This window comes from Ylistrum balloti, unplaced genomic scaffold, assembly GCF_031769215.1.
Source record: "Ylistrum balloti isolate Yb309-2 unplaced genomic scaffold, AGI_CSIRO_Ybal_v1 Utg370872, whole genome shotgun sequence".
NCBI classification, from domain to species: Eukaryota; Metazoa; Mollusca; class Bivalvia; order Pectinida; family Pectinidae; genus Ylistrum; species Ylistrum balloti.
The window spans coordinates 108,703-132,477 of record NW_026782498.1 but is presented as its reverse complement, the minus strand read 5'-3'; the positions used below and the strand labels follow the sequence as shown (position 1 = coordinate 132,477).

The 23,775-nt window shown below is 33.7% G+C and overlaps 2 protein-coding genes across 2 annotated transcripts; one reads left to right on the top strand and one right to left on the bottom strand.

Annotated features, from left to right (window-relative positions):
* Positions 1–1,390: 1,390 nt before the first annotated feature.
* LOC132559186 (mitochondrial genome maintenance exonuclease 1-like) lies at positions 1,391–8,723 on the bottom strand. Its single transcript, XM_060223807.1, has 6 exons — positions 8,645–8,723; positions 7,322–7,440; positions 6,418–7,162; positions 3,977–4,193; positions 3,219–3,354; positions 1,391–1,599 (listed from the first exon to the last, which is right to left on the bottom strand). The coding sequence occupies exons 3-6, from the start codon at positions 7,094–7,096 to the stop codon at positions 1,429–1,431; spliced, it is 1,203 nt and encodes a 400-aa protein (XP_060079790.1). The 5' UTR covers positions 7,097–7,162; positions 7,322–7,440; positions 8,645–8,723; the 3' UTR covers positions 1,391–1,428.
* Positions 8,724–9,002: 279 nt separating this feature from the next.
* LOC132559185 (zinc finger protein 830-like) lies at positions 9,003–19,165 on the top strand. Its single transcript, XM_060223806.1, has 9 exons — positions 9,003–9,115; positions 12,368–12,467; positions 13,153–13,255; positions 14,561–14,600; positions 15,292–15,455; positions 15,831–15,946; positions 16,356–16,433; positions 16,731–16,807; positions 17,570–19,165. The coding sequence occupies exons 1-9, from the start codon at positions 9,003–9,005 to the stop codon at positions 17,730–17,732; spliced, it is 954 nt and encodes a 317-aa protein (XP_060079789.1). The 3' UTR covers positions 17,733–19,165.
* Positions 19,166–23,775: the final 4,610 nt, after the last annotated feature.

Genomic DNA, 23,775 nt, shown 5'->3' with positions numbered 1-23,775 from the left:
CCAAGTTGCCACCAAGAACATTCCAATAAGTTAATATAGAGCTGGAACAACATGGATTTAGAATATCAATAGAGTCAAGAGAAGATCAGTAGTTCTTCAGAAAAAGTGGTAACAAAGGTTAAATTCCGAATTTTCAAATGGTTGTAGTAGCAATTTTGAAATCTGTAATGTGGCATGAACAACTAGGACCCATAAAAGGTTTCAAGACTGAAAGTTTTATATGCCCATAAAAATATTGGCAGGCTGTATTATGTTATGGTGTTGTCCATCTGTCCATTGCATTCCATTCATCTTGTCCTGAGATCTCTTCTCTCAGTTGCAGACAGTAAAACTTGGTAGGCTTAATCATCACGACATAAAGTTGTGTTTTTCTGAATAACAGTTTGATTCAAATGTATTTGAGAGAGTTCTTGCCACTTGTTGTTTTCAAAGAATTAATCCTGTTCTGAGATCCCCTCTCTGTTTTCAACCGATTTCTTTTAAAACTGATAGGCTTATCACCAAGGCATTAGCTTGCATTTTCCTGAATTACTCTTTGATTCACTTATAATTGGAAGAGTTATTGCCCCTCGTTGCCAAATGTTGATCTTGTCCCGAGATCACTTCCATAAGTTTTCAACCAATATTTTCAAAACTTCTAAGACTTTTTAACACAGCAGTTTGATTCTGCCAATTCAACCATTCTTGAAGGAGTTTTTACCCTTTGTTTTTATCAATATTTTGATTTTGTGTTAAGTTGTCCTTCCTCAGTTATTCACCAACTTTGCTGAAAAATGTAGACTTTCTATCTATTACATGAAATTGTGTTTTCCTGCTTGGCATTTTGGGAAGAGTAATTCCCCTTTCTTTTTTGCAACAGTTTTATCTTGTCTAAAAGTCAATGCCCTTTGTTCTTTTCAGTCTTTTTTTCAGCTTTCCACTTATCTTTTCAATTTATCATTTAATTATATAACACTGTTTTCTCTCTTGACATTTTGACTCGTTATTACCATTACCATAATTGTATTCTTTTTGATACAATAAATCTTAAATATTTCTTTGGCGTTGGATGGGAGTATATTGTTCCACTACATGGAACTCTTGGTAAAATGGTTGCTAGCAGCTATCTTCCCAGTAATCATGATTGTAATTATCTGACCAGGCTCAAAGAGACCCCAAAGAGAAAAAAAAAGTGAAAAGCCCACTGTCTTTCCACTGTACCTGATATCACGGACAAATTTTTTATGGAACTTCACAGGATACTCTATATATAATACATATGTATTGTGTTTATATCATCATGGGAACAAAATAAAACATTCAGGAATCATGTCACCAAAAAATATTTATCCAGAAATAATGAAATATCTAAACACATGATTTCTTAAAACCATTTGTTTCATTATTTGATTTATTTTCAAGAGCAATTTCTTTTTCCCTTCATTTTTGTCATATCCGTTCTGGTAATTTGTTGTTAGACTTCAGGACCCAATAGAGTTCGAGTCTATCAAGCCACTTGTCCCAGTAGGTGCTGACCTGATCACAATCCATGATGTGGACATGGGCGGGGTCTCCTTGAGGGTAGGCTATCACCAGTGCACATTGTCTCAGTTTTGAGTCCTAGCAACATCAGAAACAATAGATGGATATAGATTGTAACTTTGACTTTTTACTAAATTGTATACGTTAAAATATACAGCATGTTTTGCTTAACTTGCCCATCAGCAGTTTGTCAAGCATCACATTTCCCCATGAAACAACTTTTTCAAAATCACCAAATAGCCTAGATCATTATCTTTTGCTGGATGGTTCCTTGAATGAAGCCTGAAAACGTTAACAAAAAGAAATGGCCTTGTCCCATATACAAAGTCACAAGGGTAAAATTTGTCACAACCTTACAAATGGCTTCTTACTATCAAAAGTGTCTAGAACTATATTTAGCTAGTAGATTCCTGGGAAGAAACTGGACAAAATTTGCATTAAAAAATGCCTTTGACCCTAATTCCAGGTTAAATGGGTCGAATATGATAAACTTTTAAATACCTTCTTCTGATGAACCCAAATGCCTAGAATAATAACAATCAGCTGGAATGAAGACTGACAAAGTTTGCATAAAGAAATGATCTTGACACTTATTCAATGTGACAGGGGTCAATTTTAAATACAAATGCACCTTTATGAACAAAAACCACAAGGAATATATATATAAACCCTGTCTGAATTTCCTCACACCCTATATAGTAACCCTGTCTGACTTACCTAACATCCTATACAGTAACCCTGTCTGACTTACCTCACATCCTATATAGTAACCCTGTCTGACTTAAATCACACCCTATATAGTAACTCTGTCTGACTTACCTAACATCCTATATAGTAACCCTGTCTGACTTACCTAACATCCTATACAGTAACCCTGTCTGACTTACCGCACATCCAATATAGTAACCCTGTTCAACTTACTTCACACCCTATATAGTTACTCTGTCTTGACTAAACAACATACCTGCTCTCCTGTCATGACATTACTGGTAACCCTGTCTGACTTAACTCACATCCTATATAGTAACCCTGTCTGACTTACCTCACATCCTATTTAGTAACCCTTTTTGACTTACCTCACATCCTATAAAGTAACCCTGTTCAACTTACTTCACACCCTATATAGCAACCCTGTCTGACTTTCCTCACATCCTATATAGTAACCCTGTCTGACTTAACTCACATCCTATATAGTAACCCTGTCTGACTTACCTCACATCCTATTTAGTAACCCTGTCTGACTTACCTCACATCCTATAAAGTAACCCTGTTCAACTTACTTCACACCCTATATAGCAACCCTGTCTGACTTTCCTCACATCCTATATAGTAACCCTGTCTGACTTAACTCACATCCTATATAGTAACCCTGTCTGACTTACCTCACATCCTATATAGTAACCCTGTCTGACTTAATCCACATCCTATATAGTAACCCTGTCTGACTTACCTCACACCCTATATAGCAACCCTGTCTTACTTACCTCACACCCTATATAGTAACCCTGTCTGACTTGCCTCACATCCTATACAGTAACCCTGTCTGACTTACCTCACATCCTGTATAGCAACCCTGTCTGACTTACCTCACATCTTATATAGTAATCCTGTCTGACTTACCTCACACCCTATATAGCAACCCTGTCTTACTTACCTCACACCCTATATAGTTACTCTGTCTTGACTAAACAACCTACCTGCTCTCCTGTCATGACATTACTGCTATTGATGGCACCAAGGTAAGCCGCTAGTTGGATAGGGTTGTCATATGTATTGGACAGCGAAGGCTTAGCTTTCTTTGAGGTTTTCCAGTCTATGACACACAGCATATCTCTGTTGTGAAACACACAGCAAATTACTACAATGTTAATACTAGGTGACAGACACAAACTCCTTACAAGGAGATAATGTTCTTGCTCCATTAAAAGTCATGGGACCATGTTAAAGGGTTTTGGCCATGGTCTTTGTAAAATTTTAATGAAAAACTGCCACACTGTACATCAAGACAGTGATACCCTGGTCAAGCACCATTCAAATATGTCCCAAAAGCTATATAGAGGCAGAAGAATGTACTTGTTAAGGATGAGTAAGAAATTTAATGAGGTGACCAGTCACTTGGTACATATGACAGTTTGCACATTAGTGTGTAACAGTGTTGAAGACAGACACATGCATCTTAAATACAGACTGCTTTTTCTGCGCGATTCCCTTGATTAACAGTGAAATTTCTACTTGACCTATAACACTAAGTATTGTTTTATATAAACTTTCCACCCATAAAACTGTTAAAATAAAAACAAATTAATGGAACATCCATACTGAAGGATCCTGTTTTGGCAATAGTCAATGATACATACATACTGGTTCTGGTTATGAAATAACTTATCACTAATTCTACCTGTTGGCTGAGGGAGCTAGAAGAATGGTTATTAATATTAGTACATAGGAGACCTACCTGTATCTGGCTACACAGTCAAATTTCCCATGGTACATCAACGTCTGATGGCTGACATTCACTTCTAAAGCTCTCACATCACTAATGTCTGGGAACACACTGGCAAGGCTGTTCCAGTGACCTTGGTTGTCTGCCTCTAGTGGAAGATCATCCTTACTCACACCCTCAAGGTGCTTCTGTATACAGGAGTGCAGATTCCTCCCAAGGCCTAATGTCTCTGAAAGTATACCAGATAAATCCCATTTCACAAAAATGACCCTCATACACAAACAAAAATTACATGTCATTATGTAACATATGTACTGCTTTTATCAATTTTAAGCAATCTGCAGACTACACTCAAATCTGTCTTTTTTCCCCCTCCAAAAAACTCTAATTCGAAGCTAATTTTGATTAATAAAATAGCATGCAAGCACTACAGAAATGTTGTTATCATGTTAAACTATTGATGTAAAAACAAAAAATGAAAATTTAAAACATTTTTCAATTATTAAAATTCAATGGTAATCAAATGTGAAACTTTTACACTAAAAACATCAAATCATCCTATGGAGGAATAAGAGCAAAAGTCATCTGACATTTTACAGTTCGTTTCATTTAAACTATAAATTGAATCTAAAGTTAACAGAACATGCCTTACACAAAAACAAAATAGTTGGTGTGTTATATTCCACAGCAGTTGGACTTAGAGAAAATCAGAATCCAATTTCTCAGTATCCCTTTTTTTTTTAAATAATTGGACTATATAATCTTTAAAAAAGGTTCTGTAAATTACTGATCATTGAGATATCTTTTATGTGATCAAATTAACAACAGTATAGGTTTAGAGGAAACAGATATTCAGAGACATATATATAAACAGTGGTACACATGGTTTAGAGGAAACAGACATTCAGAGACATATATATAAACAGTGGTACACATGGTTTAGAGGAAACAGACATTCAGAGACATATATATAAACAGTGGTACACATGGTTTAGAGGAAACAGACATTCAGAGACATATATATAAACAGTGGTACACATGGTTTAGAGGAAACAGATATTCAGAGACATATATATAAACAGTGGTACACATGGTTTAGAGGAAACAGACATTCAGGTACATATATATAAACAGTGGTACACATGGTTTAGAGGAAACAGACATTCAGGGACATATATATAAACAGTGGTACACATGGTTTAGAGGAAACAGACATTCAGGGACATATATATAAACAGTGGTACACATGGTTTAGAGGAAACAGACATTCAGAGACATATATATAAACAGTGGTACACATGGTTTAGAGGAAACAGACATTCAGGGACATATATATAAACAGTGGTACACATGGTTTAGAGGAAACAGACATTCAGGGACATATATATAAACAGTGGTACACATGGTTTAGAGGAAACAGACATTCAGGGACATATATATAAACAGTGGTACACATGGTTTAGAGGAAACAGACATTCAGGGACATATATATAAACAGTGGTACACATGGTTTAGAGGAAACAGACATTCAGGGACACATATATAAACAATGGTACACATGGTTTAGAGGAAACAGACATTCAGGGACACATATATAAACAATGGTACATATGGTTTAGAGGAAACATACATTACGATTTATCTTTTCTCACAAAATCTTTATAATCCCCTGTGCAATATATGTTAGCCATGTATTTTTCTGAAAAATTGCTGGGAAGAATTTCATTATGTTCATTTTTCTGAAAAATTTATAGGAAGAATTTCATTATGTTCAAAATACCTGAAAGAAGCAATCTAAATTATGATTTATGTATATAGTCTCTGAATGGTAACTTTGAATAACAGATGAAATGCTGCAAACAGGACATGTGTCAACTGCTAAATTACTAACAACTAGCCAAAATAGCTTCTCCAGCAAATCTGCTTCAGTTTCCATTATATTGAAATCTGACATTATAATACCATGAACAATTTTTGATTCCAGATAAAAATTCAATATTGATAAAAACCTGATTAATTTAAAAGTTGTTTATTTCAGCTGGATTTAATTTTCTCTAATTAAGTGAATTTGAAAATTTAGAGACCATGTGCAAAAAAAAACAAAACATGCTATATGGTTCCACATTATCTGGCAAATTTCTACCTCCACATGTGCGTGAAAATCCTACTTTTAAAAGTTATATTAGCACTTTTGAACTGAATAGGTAAATTTCCAGTGTCCTTACCTGACTTAGATGGCTCTGAGAATCATTATGTATATTGAGCATAAAATCCATTGATACGGTATATGTTAACTTCATCGGACTAAATTTTCACTGGAATGATATTTCATTGCAAGATTAAGAACTTTTCCAGTAGTTAAAGACAATATTATAAGAATATTGAACATTTATTCGATCTAAATTTAGTTAAAAACGATATCATTGGACTTCCTTACACAACCAATCACTTACTTTCTTGGTGCAATGCGAATCCTTCTGTGCCCAGTTCCTGAATCATTCGTTGTTTCCAGCGATTTAAGAAATATCTGGCACTATCTGGCATGGTTAAATTGATAATAGAGGTTACACTGGGAATTGATCTTAGAGACAAATTGTCTACAAACTTTTTATATTTGGAGTGGTCTCCATTCAGATCACACCTGACCTGATCTAGGGGATTGTAAGGGCAACATTTCCGAACATAGCCAAGAGCAACAACCTTGCTGCTGTTCTGACGCAATGAAGATGGCTTTTTACTAAATTTTGTACTCTTAGCATTGTCTTCAGGTTCATATTTCTTTACTTGAAGATTAGCAATGTTTGACGTTCTTATATTTTCAGCAACAACTGATACAGCTTTCAAATCTTGACTTTTGGTATTTCCTTTTCTATTTTCTCCTATTACTTTTGTTGCTTCTCCTACAACTTTTGGAAAAGTTTTCTGCTCTAAAACAATCCTTAATCTATTTTCAATTCTATCCGAGGCAGACAATGATTTTGCTGTTGATAATGTTTTTCTTGAATTGTTCAAACACACATCATAATGAAGTCCAGATTGTGGACATGTAAAAAATATCTGGATCACTGGATCTTGCAACAAAATAGATTTTCTCAAATATCGTAGGCTTGGGAATAGACTGGCAGCCATCATCAAGCATTCACTAATGAGGCCAGAAATATGACAAAATTGGTCCAGTGAGTTTTGTTCAGCATATATCTACAAAGTCAAGTAAAAAAAGGTTAAAATAAATTCATGTTCACAAAACAGGTTTTCTCATACAAAGAAAACAAATCAAAATGTCAAAAATTTGAATATGTACCACATCACAAGGGACCGATTAGTTGAATCTAAATAAGATAGTTGGAAAGAACTCACTGTTAAATTCCAAGACAGACACCAGTTGGTTATCTATTTTCAATGTGGAGCAGTTGCAACAAAGGACCTGCCTCCTTCCCCAATGCTTCAGACCAAACTGGGACAGCATCTACACATTGCTACAAAAGGAGAAGATTTTAATTTAAAGAACTTGCTAAATATCCCCCTTTTAATTCTCACTCCTTAGGCCCTGGGAAGAGGTGGATGGGGCAGACCCACCATTTATACAATTTTGAGTCCGATTTCCCCGAGGATGCTTCTGACTACATTTGGGTCAAAATCCACTCGGTTGTTCATGACTCGTAGCGATTGTAGAAATAGTTGACAGAAGACGGATGCCACAGTATGCTGGTATGCTAAAACCTGACTGGACCCCCACCTCTGAGTACCCCTATTTCCTTTTCCCTGCTGTGCTTTCATCAAAGAACTGATAAATTCATGATGATACAACTTGTTACGCAAATGTTGTAAAAAAAATATAGTTTATTCTCATATTTTAATCTACCTATTCACAAGATTTTTTACTTTCTCTATTGTGACATTTCAGTCATTAAAATGTTAAAGTAATCTACACTATTATTGTTTACTTTATACCTAAAAGAGGATCATTGTATGTGTGACACACTTACACATGTGCCAAACAGTGATGGAATAAACATAGAAATTGTACAGCACATCCTTACATCATATGTAAATGCTGTCTTTCTGCATCAGCAATTGAATGTTTTACCAATCCTTAATTCAGGTCAATAAAGAACATCAACTTGGTTGTGCTTGTACATATATGATGTGTTGATAGGATTTACAGATCTTTGTTATTCAAGTCAAATTCAGAAATTCAAATAAAAATATTAAAATAAAAATACATTGTAAATATTTTGGAACTCAAGAACCTGAAGTTATTTTGAACCGAAATATTAAGTGCAATACAAAGATAGTAATAATTTTAAGTAACTTTACGGCTTTGAAAAAAACATATCTTGCTTTTATTATTGTTACTTTAAATACTTTCAACGACTTCATGGTCTCTTTCTTTAAGAGAGTATAACAACAATGTGTCTCTAGTGTGGTGATGACCAATTCATTTTGCCAAGAGATTAGGATTCATTTTCCAATTAACTGCATAAACTGGCTGTCTGATATGGTGACCAAGTGAGTGAACAATTTCCTTATATGGTTTTAAATAAGTATACATAACAGACAACCAAGAGGAAAACCAATTGCATCATCTTCTTTCAGTTGTTTGTGTGTAGTTGCTTGTGTGTGTTTTGAGAGAGGGACGGGGACAATAAATATCTTCATCTGCACCATGACCCTGTTTACCTCGATTTTTGAGGCATACGGAAACCGCACGTCATTAATATCTAACCGATTTCTGTAGATACTGATGTCTTGTAAAAATTCAGATGCAAAACAAAAATCAAAAAGAGTTTTCATGAAACAGATCTACACGTGCAGTGTTATGATTTTCCGTTTCCGCCTTTGGTTTCTGTTTAGTTAAGCTTTACATGTAAAGCTAGCAAGTTCTGTTTCTCAGAAAAAGAGATATATCCAATATCAGATTCGCGTGAGCATGTTTTTAGATATTTATATGATACTTGCTGTATACCCTAATGATATAGTTAAACGAAATATAAGTTAGGATTTTATTTTACGGAATACGAAAACAAAAGCGGCAAATATGGCGACGTCCAAGAAGAAGAAAGTTGTCTCCAAAGAGGACTTGAGACGCTTAATGAAAGAGAAGAAGGCAACTGTCGCAATAACTAAACGTGTCGAACATCAGTTTGCCAAGTGAGCATTTCATATGGTGTCTGATGGATATCTAAACGATACAGTACCATTGAAGCTTAAAAATACAACCTACCACCAGACGTTTTTGAGATTACTGTATCTGAAACGTAAACAATACAAATCATGCATTTTTATTTTTTTACTCGTGTTGTTTTCGTTCCAGATACAAGTGCTTTTGAACAGTGTAGGATCAAATGAAGAAGAAATTAGAAACATTCAAGACAGTAGTCATTAATTTAATCCCATTTAACCCATTCGGTATTTGTTATTCATCCACCCGTTCCCTCTCTCTTTCGATAAAACTATCCTGTGCTATGGCTACATTGTATATACATAACTGTATAGGAATGAGTAATTGAAAATACCCTGCCCAGGCGGGGTTCAAACTCTTCAGTCTCTTGTCAAATTCTATGCTATTCCCTCATTCACAAAGTCTTCGGCCTCGAATTCGACAACAGCAAACTAGGTTTGATTAATCCAAGAAAGCATTTCATTGCCCTATATTTTTTACCCTTGGAGTGGTCAATGTCACCAAACTTGGATTAGGAAGGCGTATTAATGAACACCCTTCCCGTTCAAGGGTTCGAACTAGTGACCCTTTGGTCCCTAACCTTACATGTTTCTGTTTAATTGGGAAATTCCAACTGGCTATAGCTAGTAAAGAGACCTGTGCTTCTTCTATATATCATCAAAATGACATAATTTCATCTTGTAAAAAGTAGTCATTAAAAAGCAGAAGTAGGAATAGTTCTGACAAGTCATCAACAGGTGTGCAGATTGACAATTCTTCAAGTCAAGTGTTGGAATAAAACAATGTATATAAGGTTTGATTTAGGATGTAGAGGTATGTTACAACATGGGTAAGTTGGTCAGTGCCTTTTATAGCTAGACTGAGTACCAAACAGATGAAAAGCAATATATTGTTTATGTAAAAAGGGACCAATTAGTTGAATCTAAATAAGATAGTTGGAAAGAACTCACTGTTAAATTCCAAGACAGACACCATTTGGTTATTTATTTTCAATGTGGAGCAGTTGTAACAAAGGACCTGCCCCCTTCCCCAATGCTTCAGACCAAACTGGGATAGAATCTACACATTGCTACAAAAGGAGAAGATTTTGATTTAAAGAACTTGCTAAATATCCCCCTTTTAATTCTCACTCCTTAGTCCCTGGGAAGAGGTGGATGGGGCAGACCCACCATTTATACAATTTTGAGTCTGATTTCCCCAAGAATGCTTCTGACTACATTTGGGTCAAAATCCACTCAGTTGTTCACGACTCATAGCGATTGTAGAAATAGTTGACAGAAGACGGATGCCACAGTATGCTGGTATGCTAAAACCTGACTGGACCCCCACCTCTGAGTACCCCTATTTCCTCTCTCTTGCTTCATCAAAGACTTGATAAATTCATGATGATACAACTTGTTTGGTAAATGTTGTAAAATAAATAAAGTTTATTCTCATATTTCAATCTACCTATACACAAGATTTTTTACTTTTTATTTATGTAAAAATGCACGTGCTCAAAAGCAACATTTAAAAAATTACTCCAGGGTTGTTTATATACATGGGTTGTTGTCCTGATTTTGAGGGATAGTTACGGCTTTGAGTAATTAATTGGTTACTCAGATGCAGTGTCATTCGACATAGAAATGTGCCAAGTTCTTCTATATGTTTGCAACAAAAAAGGACAATTGCAACTTGTACATTTTTTAAAGGGTTTTGGCTATAATCTCAGGTTTTGTTTAATTCTGTTAGATAATAATTTAAATAGTAATACCACCGATATGGCACAGCTGGAATATTTCCCAATACCTATTTTCAGGCAGTTATTCCTCTCAGTAAGGCCTTGTAGAATAGACGGCAAAATACCACTTAAAATCTTAAAAACTTCAGTGACCATGTATTTAATACAGTTGGCATGTAAAAAATCAAGTTTAAATCTACTTAAAATATCGCTAATTGAGGAAACATAGTCATTTTCGATAAAATGAAGTGCCTGCTTTTGTCCCTTTTCCATTTTCCAAGTGTTTGTAAGGCTACAAAATGCCAGCTAATAGGCAATAATTAAAATTTGACAAAAAGAAAGACTTAAAAATTATTATCTTCCCTTTCTTAGTTAGATTTTTCCCCATTCATTTAAAAACAGCAAGTTGTTTAGAGGAATTTTGTAGAAGGTGAGAGATGTGAAAATCAAACTAAAGTAAAAAGTCAATATCTACACCTAATAATTTCACTCTTTCTTCACACATTATCTCTCAGCCTTCTACCTTAAGAGACTAAACTGAAATGTTACTCTTTTTTACCAAACTTTGTTCTGGATAAGATTGTTTTTGGTTTAAGTTGAACCAGTCTGTAAGGATTTTGCTTTCATTTTCTGAACAATCCTTTAAATTAAAAAAGTTATCACATATCATTATATAAACTACATCCATGTACAAAGCTAAAATATCATTTATAAAAATTGTTAAAGATCAGAGGTCCAACTATAGAGGCCAGAGGGACCCCCTTCCTAACATCAGCTCAGTTGCTGGTCACAAGTCCCAGTGTGACCTGCTGCTGTCTAGGACTAAATGATTAAAAATGAATCTTAAGAAATAATTATGAATCCCAAAGACAATTTAGTAGTAAAAGAATAAAACCCTGGACCCTGAACATGTTCTGTTTTGTTTATTTTGTGATGATGTAACAGGTTTATTTGAGGAAAAAAGACCAAACAATAAAACTTATATTTAACCCATAAGAAAGGTGCTTACACAGACAAATATTCATCTTTTTCACAATATGATTTTATTTTAAAAAATTTCATTGAAATAGCATTCCTGATCTAATGAAGATTACATGTAATACTGTATACCGGTATGTAAACTTGTCCTCCAGTATGTCATATTGAATCAAAAGTAGGTCACTCTGTCCTGCATTTTGACCTTTGACCTATATGAAAGGAAAAGTTTGTTCTGACTCTATCTCTTACACAACTTTACTGGAACTTAATAGTTGGGTAATGGGTTCACGTTGGTGAGGTAGTGTGTCTTGTATCAAAAATTGATTTACATTGATGTACCCCAGTATTGATAAGGTTGCAGTTCAATAATATAGCGTAGCTATTGACATACTATTCTTAAGGGATTTGAAACTAACATGCCAAGGATATACTAAATTTGTTAAATGTGTAAGATTTTGTGGTCCAAAAACAAAAACAAACTCTTTTGTCCACAAAAATAATCAACTCTAAATTTTCATTACAGGTATAACAGTATCGACCAGCTGGTATGTGTTGTCTGTAATACAGTGATAAAAAGTGGATTATTGTGGCAAGCACATCTACAGAGTAAACAACATAAAGAGGTATATAATGCTATTTCCGTTAAATATATTTTTCTGTATATATGCCCTTCTGTTCAGATGTGACTGTTTGCTTTAGCTGTTAAAGCTTAGGCTTTTTGTTATGTATATTTAACTTATGTTGCTGTGAAAAAAATGTCTAAGGCGATAATGACCTTGACCTAAATGTATGCTTCTCTTTCATGCACTACTACTCTAAATATTGTTCTTTATACAATATCTGGATACAGTCTACTGAGAACAGTGATATTAGGTCATTTATTTAGGGTGCGGTACTGAAGTGCAGGTGTGCTATTGTAATCACAGTGTCTGTCTGTCCTTTAGAAATTACGTTTCTGTGTGATAACTTGAGTTTCCTTTGGCTGATCAAGCTCAAACGTCATACACTGCTTTTTTATTAAAAGCGCTTGTATGGGAGAGCTTTTCAGCTTCAAAGGTCAAAGTTCACTGTAGCTATAAGTTAAAAACAGTTTCCGTGCAATAACTTGAGTTTTCTTTGCCCAATCTAAATCAAATTTCATACATTGCTTCCGTACCTAATTGCTTGCTTTGGATATTGTTTTTTATATCCCAAGTTCTAAGGTCAATGTCACTGTTATTATAAATGAAAAAACTAGATTGTTGAATGTGTTTATTATCATGGTTTTTTTTCGTAACAATCTTTTTTGACTTTCTTGTTTTAAAATAGAAACTGACTCAAGTCAAGCCAGCAGCAGACACTTTTACCACTGGCATCAAGAGGTCTCTCCCCCAGCATTCAAACAGTCATGAAGACTCTAAACGACACCGAGGTATATACTTCTTTTTCTGTTTTTCTGTGCATAAAGGTATGAAATTGATGACAATATATTAGTTTGATAATGGTATAATAGAAATCATCTGCAGTACAAAAATATTCCAATAGTACATCTAGCAATTGCAAGATTATATGTATTCAAATGATAAGAACTTAATTTGATTTGACATTTTTATAACTCTTACATTTTGACTGGATTTTCAAAAGAAGTTTTCTTACAGTAAGAATAGAAACAACTGTGGAACTGTTGGATTAACTTTGTATCTATATACATATGTATATCATTATATATATATATATATATATATAATTTTTTTGTATCTATATACATATGTATATCATTTTATATATATATATAATAATTTTTTGTATCTATATACATATGTATATCATTTTATATATATATATAATAATTTTTTGTATCTATATACATATGTATATCATTATATATATTTATATAATAATTTTTTGTATCTATATACATATGTATATCATTATATTTATATAATAATTTTTTGTATCTATATACATATGTATATCATTATATATATAAGACACTTTTGTTGTCAAGAATGAGAGATGCAATTGTTTGTTTTCATGAGGATGTCAAGAAAATTTGATTTTCTCTAGAATAGGCTAATGAATCGTTAAGGCTTTTCACACAGAGGATATTTTGAGCAATTATCGTTAGAAAGGTCCAGAACAATCAATATTAGAAATGCAATGTTGGAAGTAAAACTGAAGCTGGCAAGGACATTATCATTAATCAGCATAAATCGTGCAAGAATATTTGAAAGGCAAACAAAATTAGTGGCATCAGCAGCCAAAAATACTTCTAGAAACATCCCAGATATCTGAGCAAAATGTAAGATCAGAAATAAAATCACTGAACCAAAGACTTGTCATAATTAGACTCATACATGTACATTGTATTATACTTCATAATTTATTGATAATTAATTAGTATACTGGTTCATATTAATCTCCATAGAGATTATGTGGAAAGTAATATGCATTTGTTGATAATTACAGTGATTCGTAGAAAGCTTTAAATTGGAAGTGATACAAACAATTTGATAAATGTTAGATATGGACATAGATTCCTCAGGTCTGTATCAATTATACAATTATATTATTGTAATATTATGTTATACTGTATGCATATCAGAGAAGTAAAGTACTTCAAAGCTAAATATCACAAGAAGTCAAATAAATTTATAATACCAAGTCTGTGGTTTTAAAATCATACATTTTTTATATAAAGCTATTTGTATGTTTGTTTTGATGCTTGATATTACAGGAAATGGTCAGTCAGCCAAATCATCCTCAGCAGCCTCAGGGTGAGTAGACAGAGTGGTGAACACAGGGTATGAGTGTTAAATAACAGATAGACCTGGTAATTATAAATACATTTATAACTGAACTAGGATTAATATTGTGTCTGGAGATTAATGTACATCTGACTAGTTATCAGGGTTTTTAATTTAATCATATGTGGAGCTAAATGTACAAGTCATGTGGATTCACCAGACATTAAAGATCTCTGAAGGTTATTAAATTTTACCACAGACAAAACATCATCTGTATAGCATATGAAAGTTGTAAAAAAAAATTAGATACATTGGAGCCATTTCTTGAATAAGGTCAAAAGTGAAGTTTAGTGAAATAACTCACTTTAAGTATTCAGTTAAAATTCACCAAGTCACCAAGATGTCAGGAAGTTGTATAAACGCTTCAGCAATTAGATCATTGTTCTTGGGTTTGAAAGATATACCTGATCAAATGTATTAGATATTGACCAAGATATCTAATGAACATATTTTTGAACTTACCGGGGAGTAAGTCAAATATTGTGGAAAAAACACATGCTTGTGAATACACCAAAAGGTCAAACTAAGATTTGATCAAAATGATTCATGTTGAATGCTGATATATTTGTTATTCTACATGTCTTATCATCATGTACACATATTGCCTTGAATTGGATAAATATTATCATATGATGTATTTTGTGTAAATATTTTTCTCCAGGCTACCCTCAGATTTCTTTGACGGTAAATCTAACGACAGAACGAGTATGTCAAGTCGTCCTGGTCTGGCATCTTACTCATCATCTTCTGAGGATGAGGATGAGGTGAAATCGACATCCAAACTCAGCACTTCCACAGTGTCTAGTGTACCAGGTCTCCCAGCAGGTAAGTATGTGTTCTGACAGGTATTAGAATTTTCAGCTGTTGGTAAACACTATTTGGAATGTGTAAACAGTAAATCTAATCAACAGTTAAATTTTGTTTTTATGTTAAAAAAACTGGTATGTGACACATTTGTTTGTATTCCAAAACATTTTTTAATGCATCATGGTACATGCTGATTGTTCTGAAATTTTACATGTCAGGTAAATGTATCAAAGGTATTTTCGAGAGTAGATTATACAAGTGGCTTTCTATGTGTTAATCAATACGTATATATCTATAATGTAAACCTTACATGTGGTTGTGTATCTGTTTAATATACAAAAGTCATTAGGAATGTAAATACTTAATGAATATATATGTGAGCTGTTTTTGCAGATTTTTTCCATACAAAGTCCAACAGTAAACAAGAGGAAGTTGAAAAACCTAAAACAGAAACAATGGCTGAAGTGCTACCAGAAGGCTTTTTTGATGATCCAAAAACTGATGCGAAAGTGAGTTTACTATATCATTAAATATTGAGTACATTGTCTTGTTTAGGGTGTTATGACCACAGCTGCTGTATCTACCATAATTTTATAGAATACTTATGTGTTGTAGTGTCACAAAGATTGATGGTGTTAAAACAAAGGGCATATATACATATACAATCAAAGGTGCCAGTAAAACTTCCTCCCTATAACAAATACCTGCCTATGAATGCCACTTGTTTGTTTTCATGTGTTTAAGTACATGTACAAAGCATAGTAATGAAATCACCCATCACTTTGTGTATCTTTTGTTTTCAGATTACTTCAGTATGTTTTTAAGTTTGTACAGTAGTGAGTTATTTGATTCACGACTAAAGTTGTTGTTACTAAGTTCATTTATCAAAAACATTTGATTTGCTTTGCCTGTTTCAAGGTTCGTAATGTAGAATATAAAGACAAGATGGAGGAGGAATGGGAAATGTTTCAACGAGCTATGAAAGAAGAAAATCATGTAAGTATATCTATCTGGTATTTCTACCAACTCAGATCAAATCAGATGTTCTGATTGACATTATCTTTCCTTTGCCATTGCTACATAACCAATGTGAGCTACAGATTGATGCCAGTTTCGTACATTATTTTCAACTTAATGTAAATATGCGTCAAGTAGAATGTTGTCAGTCCTTCACCAACTTTTCCACCTCATGGTACTAATTGTCATGTGTCAGAAAATCTCATGAAATTTTAATAAGGCAAAGTATGAAATTATTGATGGAGTTTTACTGCATTATCTAATAACAATTATCAGGTATCAGAAGCTATCATGGATGAGGAGGATGAACAAGCAAACGTGGACAGAAACATAGACGAAATAGATGACCAAATGTAAGCCATTTATTATTTATTAGAATTAGGGATCAGAATTTCTAACTTTGGAGCATTAAAGACCAAATATATCATGTTACATTACACCATTCAATCATCTTCACTCTGGAAAACTAAATTACAGTCAGAATCTTATGGTCTCAAAGAAAATGTCTCTCTCGGATGAAGATCCAAGGTTTGTGGTTCCATGCCCCCTAACCTTTGGCAGTGTTTTCAGGGAAGTGATGAAATAGACCTGTTAGTGCTGACATTTAGCTTCTATGGGTAGCGCTCAGTTTGATGACTGTATTTTGTACAATGAAGTAGTCACTGGTTACGAAAATGAGACCCCGCCTCAAAGTTACCATGGTGTTTGATGAGACAGTAAACTCAGTTAACAAATATTAGTCCAGCTATAGGTAAAGTATGGCTTATACACAGTAGTTCTAGTTTGACAGTATCCATGATGTTAATGAAAATATGCTGAATGCATGATTATTACCTGTACAATTTTGATGCATACAATATTCTTATTCAGTATTACATGGTCACATCTGGGATGATATATTCAGATGACCTTTTTACTTAGTCAATTATTCTAACCTCAATATTTTGTAGTTTATGTTACTCAAGACTGTTTCAGAGAGATGTAGGTGTATACAATTGTGTAGAAATGTTGGTTATTATATCATGACACTGATCCTTATTTGTCTTCCAATGTCAGAGCATATACATAGCTTTTAAGTCAAGTAACCAAACTTTATGACTTATCATTTGTTTTAGTAATCGTTGGAACGAAATCAACAATCTCCAGATAAAAAAGGAAGAAATAATGTCAAATCAGGGATCCAAGGAGACAGGGTCAAAATCAGACAGTGATGAAGACGCAGAGGACCAAGAGCTTCAGGAGTTTATGGACTGGCGTTCAAAAAAATCTTGGAAATGACAATTCTGCATCATCAGTGTTTATTTCATTGTGATTTGGCGTAATGATGGTTGAATAAATCATTTAGTGATATAACATTGGAGCAAGTTATGTAAAGTTGAAAAACGAACCATGATTCTGGCCTGACATATGGCTTTGGTGTTTGGGCTTACATTTTCCTGTAATTTCCAGATACATTACACTAGCTGGTTTAAATGCAGACACTGAATTTGATTGCCAAGAATTGATCACTAGTAGTTTCTGACATGATACGGATACATTTATCAATCAATGCATTTGTCCCCTCTAGTGGGGCTGATATGAAAGTACAGTCAAACTTGTATGTTTCAAGTTAAAAAAAACTTTGACAGATCGAAACATTGAATCATTTGTGGTGGGTTATATCTACGTTTTCATGTTCATGGCTATATATAGGTGAATGACATATTTCTACCTGAACAAACACAACAAATACCAAAACTCCAGTTTAATGAAAAGATGCATTTTTATCTTAAAACAAAAAATATTCACTGAAAATCAATGAGAAATTGATAATGCCTGCTTACATTTACATTTATGTCATACAGTATATGTATTTTTACAGGTCCGTTTTAAATGAAACAACTTGCAGCATTAATATGGTCTTGAAGTGTTACTGTAATCATTTCAAGACTGATACATAAATGACAGATAAAGTACTGTGTTTCTCATGCTTTTAGACCTAAAACTGATTGCTTTCAAAATATCTTAGATTGGACCTTACTAAATGCCATTACCAAAATGGCAGTGATGGACATCACACGACGTCCCATTGTCTTTTATTAAACATCATGACTTGTAAGTAAGCAAGTAAATTCTAATCTGTGTCCAGTCATTAATTAAGCTCGTAACCCAGAGCCAATGATAATGAGCTATTGTAATCCCATTGTCAGGTAGTAATATGTGAAATTTTGTCAGGAAGTGAAAATATCTGAAAAGTACAGGTAAATGTTTTGTATGATGACTGTTGTTATATAGCTTACAGTCCATGAAAACTTTCATTCTTTGAAAAGTTTGATTTATAAAACTTTGATTCAGAAAGGGAGAAGTTTGTGGTAATATATAGGAATAAATTTGGGACCAGACAATAACTTTGATACATAGACAAATTGGAATCATTGAAGTTCGATTCATAGGAGTTGACCGTATTTCACTTTTTGGTCTACTTTTGGGGACCATTGTAGTTACTTACGAAAGTGGAAAGCCAAATCAAAAAAATTGATAATAGTTTTCAAAAATGTCTTTTACAGTATTTAATTGCTCTTTGTGGTGATAATGTTGGGATGTACACACCCAGTATGTTGTATATCATTCTGGTATAATTTCAGCACTGCTGGATCCTGTTCTTAGAATAGGATATTTGGAACTACAAAGTTTTAATTCAACTGGTGAATGAAACGGTCTACCAAGTGAAACAGGACTAATGTGATGTTATAGTTCACTTTTCTTACTTAATTTAGTAAGGAACTGTTATGTTATAGCTTATGTTGATACTGATAGTAAATACAGATGTCAACAAGCAGTTGAATAAAACGTTACAGGAAAATTGTTACAAAATATTGGCCTCAGAAAGTCAAATAAAAATTATAAAACAAGTTTTCAACATTTATTGTTTTTTTGTTACAGATGCTTAGGTCGCAATCAAAATCCCTCGACTACTTCCACTCACACACCCAATGGGCATATAACCTCATGCCTTGGTGCGACATCTATCGTCAGTCTGTCATCAACATTCTCCTCTAAATGTCTCGAACAGTTAAATGGTTTAAAGTCATCAATTTGATACATGTTGCATGCTCAGTAACAAGACAAGCAAGTTACTTCAGAAGAAAGATCATGACCAACTTTTAGATCAGTGGGGTCAAGTATGCTTCGATGAAGGGCCCATTAAATTTGTTTAAAAGAATTTACATTAATAAATTGTCATTGCTACTTCTTGAGAAGTACTGGATAGAGATTTCTCAAATTTCATATGAAGGTTCCCCAAGATCTCTACTTGTACCCTTTTGATTTTGTGACTGATCAGAAAAAACAAAATAGCTGACAGGCAGCAATCTTTAATTTTGACAATGTAAATGTTTTATCCCTTCTTGGTAAGTACTGAATGGATCTTTCATATATATATATTCCCCTTGGTTCCTAGTTGAGGACTTATAATCACTATTTCTTAATTGTAATTTTCAAGTAGTATGCTGGAAAGAGGACTTGTCTTAATTTTCATCTTCATAATGCATTGTTGTCTGCTCTTGTGAGCAGATACTGATCATTATTTCAAAGTTTGTACGATAAAATTAAGTTATTTTCTCACAAATTAATGACATTACTCTCACAAGCAAATGATGAAACTATCAATACCTGCTTGTAAGAACAGATCACTTTGCATTATGTGAAGATGGTATAAGCTACAGAACAGGTGAATGATACAGCTGTTTGTGTCCTTTGTCAAAAATTGTATCTGATGAAGTAGTCCGCTAGCAGTAACTGTACACATTATGTGAAGATGGTATAAGCTACAGAACAGGTGAATGATACAGCAGTTTGGGTACTTTGTCAAAAATTGTATCTGATGAAGTAGTCCGCTAGCAGTAACTGTACACATTATGTGAAGATGGTATAAGCTACAGAACAGGTGAATGATACAGCAGTTTGGGTACTTTGTCAAAAATTGTATCTGATGAAGTAGTCCGCTAGCAGTAACTGTACAACAAAAAAAAGGCATTTGCTATCTCACAGAAACTGATGTAGAGTAAGTCATATTCTCTATATTTTGTGATTTCACCGCGACAAACTTTATGTGGATAGAGTGTATTTTGCATGCATCAATATCAAGCTGAACTCAGCATTGTCAGTCTTTAAAATTGACAGCAATCAGTACTGACCACTTCAGACATACAAGATACAAGAAAGTCTTCAGTTGATGTCCTACAGTTTATTTTTTTGTATGACATAAGATAAAACGTAAGAAACAGAATCTGACTAAATTCCAGAGCAAAAACACAATAATAGAACAAAGAGATCAAATTATATCTATCGAGAGTTAAAATGAAAATATATATCTTATATGAAGGTACAAAGTATTGTGTACTTTTTATCACACAGTAAATATATGTACCAGGCCCAAGAATGATCATTGATTTCGTGATAATAAGCACATGTATGCTAATCAGACACCACAAACTTGTACATGGCCATTTTTCGTATAACATTGTACACATACACTTGGTACATGCAGAAATATATAGGTTCTAGACTTCAAAACAATTTTCAACTTTTATTTGTTCATGGAAAAAGCCAATCATACATTGATTTGATAATCAATTGTTTACCACTTGGACGCAAGAATGATGGATACCATCTGAAGTATATGAAACAATTTTGCCTTAAGGCTGTCGCTCTTATTTTGTTGTCTAAATCTTGCACGGTTCACTTTTTCTACTTATTGGAAACTAGGGTTTGAATGAAAGTAAATGCAGTATCATTAATGACCTCCTGTTAAGTAACTTCAATATGTATCTATGGAGAACACTTTAACAACATACATCTTTCACTGTCGTGTGCAATTAGCGCATTGTACTCCAGTGGTATTTTTATCATTGTACAGTGATATTGTATGTCATCAGTGAAGTGTCATTCATGAACACACTGATTCAAAAGTCAGCCTTTTACGAGGCACTTATGGAAACAAAATTTGGAAGCTATATATCTTATTATTGACTAACTGATAATAGTAATGAATGTAATATAGTCACAAAACTAGAGTCTCTGGTATTAATCCTTTTCAGGCTTTAGATTGAACTTTCACTTCCATATACATGATAGTCAGTAAATTCCACAAAGACGTGATTGTAATACAAAGTATTAATGAAAACACTATAACGGAACCTAAAATCTGAGGATTGCATATAGAGGCCTGATGGGTTGTTAATAAACACTTAAATGACCCTGACTTCAGAGCAAAGAACTTTCATGTACACAAATGTACATAAACACACAAGGTATAAAACAACTATCAACCTGTGAAGTAAGACAAAAATGATGCACAGATAAGCCTGAAGGGTTGTTGCTTGCATATACAATGTTCTGAGATTTAGTTTCATACCACACTCAAGTACAAGTTGTGATGAAAACATTTTTTTTACAAAATCAATAATATTACCAGTGTTCATGTATGATACATGCTTAATCTATTTAATTTAAACATAAATAAGCATGATTTGTATTATCTCGTGTAATGACAAAGCATGATTTGTAACATATGGTGCTGGGTCAGTTATAAAAAAAATGATGGCAACCATATAGATGGATTCTTGGGAATCAATTTTGTATGTAATTCAGGGAAAAAAACAAGAAGTCCATAGGGCATGTATCACTTATCAGGATAATAAAGTCCAGAAATGTTATAAATGCCTATAAACAGGGTATTTCAAATGTTTTCAAATTAAAGCTCAGTCACTTAACCTCTTTGATGGGTCAAGACCAATGGGTAAATTCTTTATCATTACTGTCTTTCTCTTTGATTCCCAGGAAGAATTTATATGGTTAATTGGGTTGGTATCTTAACTATTTCAAACATTATGACCAAGAAATAATGTCCTTTTGAGGTGTGTCACACCCAAGGGTCAATATTTGCAGAACAAATGTGTTTGTCTCTTTATACAAAGCTATTCTATATCTACATATGGTTTTGGGTTGGAATTTCAACTGTTTCAAAGATATCACCCAGAAATTAACTCAAGAGGGGTAGGGCCACACCCAAGGGCCAGTTCTTACATTCTGAATGTGTTTATCTCTTGATGACCAGCATTGTCATATATGGTTTGGGGTGGCAATCTCAACAGCTTCACAGATATATAAAGGAAACCAAGTCCCTGGGGATGAGGCCACACCCAAGGGCTGATTCTAACATCATGATTGTGTTTATCTCTTGATGCCCGTCATTACTATATATGGTTAAAGGGTTGGTATCTCATCTGTTTCAAAGATACAACAAAGAAACTAAGTCCCCAGAGCCAATTCTTACATCATGATTGTGTTTATCTCTTTATGCCCATAAATGATGTACATGGTCATGGGATGGGAAACAAAACTGTTTTCAAACAGATTTCCCTTATTAAGCCCCTCCCCTCCTGCCCAAGGAGGCCGACATCCATCATTTATGCAAAATTGATTCCCCTTCACTAGCACATTAATAACACCAAATTTGGACACACCATTTATACAAAATATGTTCCCTTTCTCCTAAGGATGCTTCTGACCAAATTTGGTTAAAATCCCCTAAGTCGTTTATGACTAGCAGCGTCTTGTTGAAAAAAATGACAGATGGTAGTGGGTCAGGTGAGTTTATACATAATTTTCAAGACATTTTCTATTGGCCTTCAAAGACCAGCATGCATATTATTTGACTTTTTAAAACTTTCAAAATTAAAAGAAGAAGCAAAACAAAAACCTTGAAGGAACTGTGTGTATACAACCATGTTAATGTAATATGTAGTTGATGAGAAAGTAAAAATTTGATGTTTTGCTTCAACCTGATCTTTGATAACTTGTCTTATATTTACTTTAGATGATGTAGACACACAAGAATGGGTAAAAAACATGTCATTTGTTTGTATAAGTTGTATTGATTTTCAAAAAATGTCAAATCAACAGTGTCATTGATGGGTCACAAAAAAAACCTATGATTTGATTATGGGGTGACACTCGTATGATATACTCCTTCCTATACTTACAAAAAGTGGGAGAATGAAAAGTATCGGTTTTCATGTAGTCCATATTGCCTATGTAATCTTAAGTCATTCTCATGAAAATATCTTGAATTTATCATTATAGTGTTTGTTATTTAATACATTGGGAACTGAAAGACTTTTTTCTTTGCATATAAACAAGAAAATACATAGACTTCATATTAAATATTGTAACAGTATGTTCTAGTCAACTTCCCTTATGAATTGATGCAACAGAGCGTTCTTGTTGATGTATACACTAGGAATTTCATGAGATTTCAGTTCAGTAACTTAGAGTAGCA